This window comes from Cyclopterus lumpus, chromosome 3 (genome assembly GCF_009769545.1).
Source record: "Cyclopterus lumpus isolate fCycLum1 chromosome 3, fCycLum1.pri, whole genome shotgun sequence".
Lineage (NCBI taxonomy): Eukaryota > Metazoa > Chordata > Actinopteri > Perciformes > Cyclopteridae > Cyclopterus > Cyclopterus lumpus.
This window is the reverse complement of record NC_046968.1, coordinates 27237891-27247745: the sequence shown is the minus strand read 5'-3', so window position 1 is coordinate 27247745 and position 9855 is coordinate 27237891. Positions and strand designations below refer to the sequence as shown.

General features: G+C 39.9%; 1 protein-coding gene across 1 annotated transcript; it reads right to left on the bottom strand.

Moving 5' to 3' along the window:
- Window positions 1-4102: 4102 nt before the first annotated feature.
- On the bottom strand, window positions 4103-9847 carry arl14ep (ADP-ribosylation factor-like 14 effector protein). The gene is made up of 5 exons (XM_034556911.1): window positions 8568-9847; window positions 7366-7561; window positions 7162-7290; window positions 6249-6289; window positions 4103-5318 (listed from the first exon to the last, which is right to left on the bottom strand). The coding sequence occupies exons 1-5, from the start codon at window positions 8636-8638 to the stop codon at window positions 5090-5092; spliced, it is 666 nt and encodes a 221-aa protein (XP_034412802.1). The 5' UTR covers window positions 8639-9847; the 3' UTR covers window positions 4103-5089.
- Between the last annotated feature and the right edge of the window lie 8 nt (window positions 9848-9855).

The following is a 9855-nucleotide window of genomic DNA, read 5'->3' as shown; positions in this document are numbered from 1 at the left end:
AAGAAACCATGTCGTCTGTCCTGCTTTGTTTTGACTTCTTTGCGACTTAAATAAACAGGTGTCGCTTTCTGGGGTGTTTTTTAGTTTTTTGTTTCCATCTGCTCCGTCCCGCAGCCGTTAACACCTCCAAAAACTGTTTGCCGACGGGGGAGGAAATGTCACGACGGTCGGTGCAGAATACATTGTCTGTAGATGTGGCCGGCGAGATAGCAAGAGGGCCTTTAAGGTCGTGGAGGCCGATTGAGAGATTAAATGTCCCTCTGACCCCTAAAATTCAATAGTCCCGTTTGTCCTCTCGTTAAAAAAACAGCTTAGTCGGCAAAATCCTACACATTTGTATCTACACATTATTGCAACAGGTCCTTTTTGTGTGATGTTGCTGCCACTTTTTAGTTTAAAGGAAGTGTTTATCCGATTTGTACAGCCTAATGTCAGATGATAGGATCTATATGCGAAGGATACGAGATCGGGAGCATTTTTTTTTTAATTGCCTCTCAACGGCTCTCAACATGGCGGCTCGCTGACGTCGCAAAACGGTGCTGACACAAAGAGGGAAAAGCACCTTCGTTACTCCACGCTAACCTTCCATGGACAATCGTTGTTTGCTGCTGTATTAATGCTCTGAATCCCTTACGTTGCACCTTTAAATATTAAGCTACAGCCAGGTAATGGTTAGCGTAGCTTAGCGTAAAGGCTTGAAACGGGGAAACAGCTGTAGTTCACCTCGTGACCCTTTACAACCGCTTTCGAGGCGCAGTTAGTTTTGACCTTTTAGTAAGGCTAGCTGTTTCCAGTCTTTATGCTAAGCTACGCTAGGCTAGGCTAAGGGCCCCCGAGCTGTAGGTTCATCTTTCGTACATTACGTGTCTTTTCACACGATGTTACCTCCATACTTTCGTTCCTCATTAGCAGTTTTTTTCCATAATTATGTATGATTGGCCCCCGTGACACAGGCCGTAAACAACAGGGCCTACTAGCAGCCTTTATTGTGTGCTTTGGCTTGAAGAAGAAGACGCCATACAAGTACTCAACAATTATATTGTTGCAAAAATAATTAAACATACACAGAAAATGTCAAAATAGTTCAATAAAAGCATGCAGTGCAAAATAAAACCGGCAAACAAACACAAATAAAGCTCAGGAAACTGAGGAGTTTACAGGAAAATACAGGAAACTAAAATCCCAAAAAAAGATCTTTGCAGATATATGAGAATAATAATATGTCAGCTCGCCCAGCCGGCAGACTGCCACAGTGTCCGTGACACGGTCTGGAAAATAATCTAATTCAGGTGTAATGTGGTGTCAGCATGAGTGGGTTTAAAGGAACTTCTATGAGAAAATAATCGTGTTGTGATTTACCCTCAGTGTTTTGTTACCAGGCGTAAAAGTGACTACCGGGTAGTTGTTTCTTTTCTATATGAAAAGTACGAGAGAGAGAGAAAAAAAAAAGCAACGCGTGCTTGTTTTATTTGCTTTTAAAAATAAGAATATTAAAGCTACAATATGGGGATGAAAGGGAGAGAAGCTTGAAACCACACATACATGTGGGATTGTACGTCTGTGATAGCGACAGCCACCTGTCAATCACAGTAAGCCCCGCCCTAAAGCATACACTGCTTTATGGTCTGTTTGACTCTAAATGACCATAATTTACTAAATGAACATCACGCTGTATTGAAGAAGACTTGAAACTCATGTTTACAATGTTTACTGAGGGAATAAATCAAAAGAAGTAGAGTCATTTATATAGACTTCTATACAACCAGAGGAGTCGCCCCCTGGTGGTCAGGAGAGAATGCAGCTTTAACACATGAAGCATAGACTTCTATACAACCAGAGGAGTCGCCCCCTGGTGGTCAGGAGAGAATGCAGTTTTAACACATGAAGCATAGACTTCTATACAACCAGAGGAGTCGCCCCCTGGTGGTCAGGAGAGAGAATGCAGTTTTAACACATGAAGCATAGACTTCTATACAACCAGAGGAGTCGCCCCCTGGTGGTCAGGAGAGAGAATGCAGCTTTAACACATGAAGCATAGACTTCTATACAACCAGAGGAGTCGCCCCCTGGTGGTCAGGAGAGAGAATGCAGCTTTAACACATTAAGCATAGACTTCTATACAACCAGAGGAGTCGCCCCCTGGTGGTCAGGAGAGAGAATGCAGCTTTAACACATTAAGCATAGACTTCTATACAACCAGAGTGATTTTGAATGTGTACAACCGGAGAAAAACTCGTATTTAAAGGGTGTCGACATTTCAGCCTGCCAGTCGTGCAAGGGGTCAAAGCCAAAGTGAGACAATCAATGAAATGATTAATGACGGAACATGAAGGAACAGAGCGATCAACGGCAGAACATGAAAGAGGTTGTGAAAGAAACACGATGCGAGTAGATTACTGAGTATTGTTCTGCTTTCATAAGACAGCAGCGTACTGAACACGAGGTCAGAGAAATAAAATGTAGCTGAACTGTCTCTAAGACGGCCACGTTTTCAGATTTCTGTTTGGAGGCGAAGCGGCCGAGTCTTAGCAACACATCCATATTATATTTTATTTATTTAATTTCACAAGCACCCTGAGGTGCCCAGCCAGCAGAGGGGGTGCACGACAGATGAAGCGGTACAGTTCCTCTCCAGAAACACCGGCAAATAAAAAGGGGACGAGGAGAGCAGAAATACATCCACCGGTAATCAATAATTATCCCCAAAGACATAATTTAAAGCTTTGGTGAAATTAAATTAATAGATCAGGATAAATTCAAATTTGTTCTTAACTTAATTTATTTAAATTAGGAGATCAGATTTGACTGACAGTCCAAAACCCAAAGATATTAGTTGAACAATGATATTTAAACAAAAAGATTTAATAATATTTGACATTTTTAGCTCTTGGCTGTGTTGATTTGTTTGTCCACAACGTTTGGTTCCAAACTGAAATACCTCGACAACTATGGGATGGATTGGCGTGACATTTTGGACAGATATTCACGTCCCCCTACAGAATTAATTTTAATAAACTTTTTAATGCAGAGCCATTGTCAGGTCAAAATGGAAAGTTGACGTTTATGAATATAAGATAAGATAAGATAAGATAATCCTTTATTAGTCCCTCAGTGGGGAAATTACAGGATTACAGCAGCATTGCTCACAGTAATAAGTAAAACAAGTAGTATAACAGAATTAAGATAAAAGAGTAAAAAAACAAGAAGAATATTATATATATAGACGGAGTAGAAATAGAATAAAGTGGATAAAGTGTATAAAATATATATATATATATTTTTTAAATGTATTATATTTTGATAATACATAAATAATATATGTATAATTATTTTATATATATATATAGAAAAGAAAATAATTATATATATAGAAAAGAAAAGAATTATATAAATATTAATATTTAAATATATATATATATTTATAATTATATATATACAAAATAAATATATATTTATGTACACACATATGATGAAGTCTTCCTCGAGTTGAATTTCATAAAAACTCAGAACATAGTTTATTTTTGAGGAGGTCACACACAGGGCTTCAGTATAGTTGTTTCTTTATGTTTTCAATGTGTTTTTTCTGCTGTTTTCTGGTTTGGCAGCTTGAATTTAATTATGACATTATCAAGACATTTTTTTGGCGAAAATGTTACAATAAACTTTGGTGAATAGAAAACATCACGAAAGGGGTTAAAGTTGTGAGAAACAAAAACATAAGACAGCTCCCGGACTGGATAACGTCGTGGTAGCGACCTGTCAATCACAGTAAGCCCCGCCCAAAAATATACCCTGCATTATGTTCTATTCATCTCTAAATGGACCATAAAAATGGTTTATTAATAATGTTAAGTCTGCATGACACTTGACCTACAGCTGAGCTCAAGGACAGAAGGGTGTGTATGAACGAGACATTACGTGATGAACCGCTGTGTCTACTGCCTTCGGCCAGTGTGTGTGTGTGTGTGTGTGTGTGTGTGTGTGTGTGTGTATGTGAGGGAGTAAGGTCCTCCTGTGTGTCCAGTCTGTGATAAACGGGCAAAAGATAATGACCCGATGGAAGTAGAAATGAATTATTCTTTTAAAAAGGATGACCGTACCGTCCCTTTAATTAAGGTCTTTATTAAAAGGTGGTGCTTTATTATGACACACATAATGGGATGAAGGGTACACTGCATTTAGATCTAATTAATCTCGTTAACCAATCAGGGGCCTGAAGGACCGCCCTCATCCAAGTGTACTTTAACTGGCGATCCCTCACAAGCAGAACAATGCGTTCCTAAAGCCATTTTCCTTTTCTTGGATGAAGATGGTAGCCGTCTATTAACGTTCCCTGCTGCGCCCCCATGTGGTCGGCCGTGGTACTGGAGAATTCGTATGCTAATTGTGACAATTTTCCAAAAAAAAGGATCAGATGATGAAGTGAGGACATTTGGGAGAGACGTTCAAGTGCGATTCTAGTTTTAAACTAAATAAATAAAATTCGTATTTACTCCACAAGTCACATGTGCAGATGTGTTGTATTGATATCGAAGCTTGAACGCTACAAATATGTTTAAAAAAAACATTGAGGATTTAATGAATTTTTCAGTTATTGTTTTAAACGAAATGATACATTGAACATATGCCTCCTTTCCTAATTCATAAATGTCACATGAGTAAAGCAACAGAACTACAGATTACATAGTTTTGTGAACCTCTTTCGGGGTCCAGATTTCATAATTATTCAAATAAAAAAAGAAATAAAAAATCTTCTGGTGATAATTAAAAAGTAGAAAAGAAAACAATTAAAGAACACAAAACAATTCAGGGACTCGGCGAGTGAATCACCCTCTTATGATAATATAATATGAATAAAATAGCATATAGACTGGTAAATGGAGACAGATGTTCTGCAACATGTTTTACCTGGAAAAAAATAAATAATAATAATAAAAAAATACCCCCCAAACTTTTTTTAAAAAAAGGAAAGAGAAACATTTATTTACATTCAGCAGAACACTGACATCGTTTTCTACCACAGGTAGTAAAAATCACAGTTTTTAAAATGGTAGCTGAAAGAGAAGCCCCGCCCCCGCCCCCGCCCCCCCTAAACGGCAAACTTGTTCCGGATGATCTCTCCGCCCTCCACCTCCACCTGCTCGTAGAGCCACTTCCTGTCGCAGCGGCACTCCACGCCGCACTTGCGCGAGCCGCACTCGAGGCACGGGTAGAAGCAGCCCATGCAGTCCACGTCCAGGCAGTCGCACATGTCCTTGTTGTTGGAGAGCAGGCGGCCCTTGTTGTCGTACACTCGGCTCTTGGCCCCCGGGGCCGGTCTGCAGGGGGAGGGGGAGGGGGGGGGGGGGGGGGGGGGGCACAAGACCAAACACACCTCCGTTAACTCTCACTACTCAGAAAGTAGGACACACACTCATTTCCTTGGGAGACGACGGAGGTCCGACTATACAGTCTAACTCGACGTCTTCTCTACTGCGCCCCCTGAGGCCGGATGTGGTACTGAACAGACAAGCAGGAAGGGCCAGAGGAGTTTTTACAACGTAGAAGTCAATCATTACCTGCTGCTGCTTACGCAATTCATTCAAGATTGACACTCTTTAGGAGACAAGAGAGTAGAAGCTGTGTATTAAAAAAAATAAACAAGTGGTTTTAATGTTTCTGTTTGACTTCTTTCTGCCGTCTGAGTTCATTCTCGGTGCGTCGAAGCCGCAAAACGGCAAAAAAAAAAACTCACGCTGAGAATCAAACGCGCGGCTGCATTTTAGAAGCGGACGCAACTGTGGATTTTTAAATTGGTCGCCGCCGACCTTCGGCGACTCCATTCTTCCACCTCGTACACGAGCTGAAAAAACGTCTCCCCGCGTCAGAAAGAAAGGGACGTGAACGACTTTTCTTTTTCTGCGTTTTTCAAAAGAAAGTCGAGCGTCGGCCACGTTTACAAAGAAGAAGAAGAAGAAGCACATTCACCACTTGTGCTCAATAATCAAGGACACGCATTCACTGAATAGCAGAGAAGGAATGCTTCTATCGTACAATTCAGTAGAGTTAGAACGAAGACACACACACACACACACACACACACACACACACACACACACACACACACACACACACACACACACACACACACACACACACACACACACACACACACACACACACACACACACACACACACACACACACACACACACACACACACACACACACACACACACACACACACACACACACACACACACACACACCTGTCGGTCGGTTGTTTTCCTCCGCGGCCTCCTCGTCCACCCTGTGACAGAACAAACGAAAAGTACATTTTTAGAACCAACGCAAATTATCCCAAAACAATAGTTTCTGCGTTTTTTTATCGTAGAAGAAGAACACAATTAAAATGCAGATTGTGTTTTAATGCCGGCGAGACATTTAATGATCCAGTTCAACCAGTGGATGCTGGTGTGTGTGACTGACTCCAGTGATGCCTCTGGCAATGAAATGTTTTATATGTGCCTATTAAATTATTACAAATTAGGCTCCACCTAATAATCACTGCATCTATACATTTATATTTTACTCTTATATCAAAAATAATATACCCATGTTATAATATATATATATATATATATATATATATATATATATATATATATATATATATACACACACACACAAGTCTATGTGCGACGTATATTGAGCTATTCACATTTGTACAACCTCTGCTTACAGCCTCTCCTCTCTCCTTTCCTCTCCTCTCTCTTCTCCTTTCCTCTCCTCTCCTCTCTCCTCCTCTCTCCTCTCTCTCTCCTCTCTCTCCTTTCCTCTCTCTCTCTCCTTTCCTCTCTCCTCTCTCCTTTCCTCTCCTCTCATCTCTCCTTTCCTCTCTTTGTGTGAAAATATCACAATATTAAGCTTAGTTTCGGCTGCTTTCTCTCTCTCAAGGACCCTCGGAAAGACAGAAATATGACAATTAATCGAATGAGCACGAGTTTTCACAGCTTCTGGCTGCAATGAACGTGCAGTTTTGGCGATTGTTTAAAAGAAAACATGCTTTTTCGACCCCCCCGTGGCGTGTTTTTTGGGGTTCAGAGAATGAAAAAACATTTGTATGTAACGCAAGGCAGAAAACAACTCGTCCCGATACTGTAAAAAAAAGGTAAAACTCACCCTCATCCCTCCTCTTTTTTCTCTGCGCAGGTTGACGGCCTCTCTCGCTCGGTCTTTGTCCGCCTGTGTTCCGATTGGACTCACGGCGACCGCCTCCTTCGGTATCACGCCTCTTTTACGGAGTTCAATCTGGGGAACGTTCAGATATCGGAGTCACTTGAGAACCCAACCAGCTGTTAGAAAAAGGAGCCGTTCATGTCACACCTTGGATGAATCCTGCCCCTGGTTGAATATGGTGGGCACCGCGTCCTCCCTCAGAAACTGTTTGCCGTTGTAGTCCCTGAAGCAGTCGGCCCGGAAGTGCTCCGAGCAGAGGCAGGTGTTGGCGGTCGGGACGAAGTCCTTCATCCCCAGGCTGTTCACCCATTTGCCGGCGAGTTGAGGCTTGCTGAGCGGGAACCTGGTGCACAGACGAGAAGAGGTGGAGGCGGGTTTCTAACCGGGCGGCGGGGAGGCGGGACTTCAAATCCACGTCACCCGTCAACATGGCGGCGAAACAGCCCGACGGGAAACCGTCCGCCAAAGAAGACGATAGATATTACATCATGAACGCTGCGTCAAGAGACGGCCGCGGGAACCGCGTTTTATCATATATATACGGACGCTGCGTTTACAAGGAATGTGGCTTGGTGATTAGTGCGTGACAGTAAACACAGTGCACATCATTTAAAAATAGAAAATATGAAAATTTTACAATAAACAAACCAATTAAGAGTATATTCAAACAAGTATATACACACACACGTTTATACATATATATATATATATATATATATATATATATATATATATATGTATGTATATATATGTATAAACATGTGTGTATACATACATATAAATATATATATATATAAACACACATACATATACATATATATATATATATATATATATATATATATATATATATATATATATATATATATATATATGTGTGTGTTCTGGTCTTCCTGTGTGTTTTTCTGAAGCACATCGTTTTTCATCTTTTTGGCTAAATTGAGCCTGAATGCAACGTTTAGTTATAATATTCCTATGCAAATATATATATATATATATATATATATATATATATATATATACACACACACACATATATATATATAAAAGAGGTAATTAATTGCACGACGTGGTATTGTGTAGTAATAGACGGTAATACCGTATATATATATATATATATATATATATATATATTATAGGAACCTTACCAGGACTAGCTTCTACGCACGTGCTTCAAGTTAAACAACCGAGGGGCGACTTGTTTTAACGTTGCCTTAAAGAGGAGATTCCGTATCTTAAAGTAAACGTAAACACAGAGTAAATAAGATCGGTTTCTCCCTTGTACTTTTTACGTGAAGCTCACGGTTGTAAACCGGTTGGTTCCTCCCGTTGAACCGGTGAAAACGTACCTGTAAAATCGGATTTCCGACCCTTTGATGAACTTGTTGTTGCAGCCTATCGCCGCGCAGATGACGGGCATGGCGTCGGTCACCTAGCGGTTTATTTATTTATTTTAAAACAACAATGCAGGAAAAAATGAACAGACTGCAGGCGGCTTGTTATTGTTTTTTTTTTTCTTCTCCAACTTCTTCCTCCTTTCATTTAAAAAAAGAAAGAAAAAGGAAGTAGATCCGCTTCAACTTCCGGTGCTGTACAGGAAGCGTCTGCCCTCTAGCGGCGGCTGAAGATATAGAGGTGCGGCTGTGAGGAACTGAGCTTTTTATTCCAGGTCCTACATGCAAAACATTAGATAATTTATATGTTTGATACATCAGATGTACAGATGATAATAATCCAATAATATAATATGTAAGAATAATGGAAGGGACCATTCTTTTATTAGAAATATTACTTTTTTTGAGTGCATTTTGATGATAATATCATAGGTAACACACTTTGGGATCAATAAAGGATACATTATTATTATTTATTGTATTTTAACGGTTCCATAAGGGGCATTGCTGCATTTACATGTATAATTTGATGATACCAATGTGTGTGTATTTGCTCCATCATTTGTCAGATAGATGTGTCTCACAGATCAAATAGGGAGTTTTAATGTGTTCCCCTTAATTGAGTCCCACAGCAGATTTCCAATGTTCGGCACTGGGTTTTGGATAGATGTATACAAACATTTAAAAAAGAAGTTATTCAGGCGTTACATTCAACAGCTAAATCTCAGCAAATAGACTTTTATAAAAATGTGATCCTATTTAAACTCACCATAGTGCTACTCCGGGACTTTTCCCCCGAGTCAGACCTGTAAGGAGCTCTATAATAGTACTATAATTCCTTCTCTGTGAAGAGTGTCCCATGTCAACATTTAGCCTGTATTATTTTAGTATATATTGTGCTCATATGGGGAACATTCTTAAATAAATCCCCACAACTGACACACATTGAACCTGGGGCCTGGTAACAGTATGTAACCATTGGAGTACTTTTAGTTGGAGGTCAACACGGACCCAACAGCATTTATCTTTTGTGTCTTGTTTTGTTTTTTGTAATTTTTTGTCAGATCATATTACCTACATTTTCTTTTACTTATACATGAACATTACCACTTGATTGGGGCAGTTTGCTGGTACTTTTACACACTCCAGCCTACACACTAGACCTTTATGTTATAGTAGAATTATACTTGCATAAAAGTTACTTAAAGTAGAAAAAGTAACAGTACTAATTATGTAAAGTGGC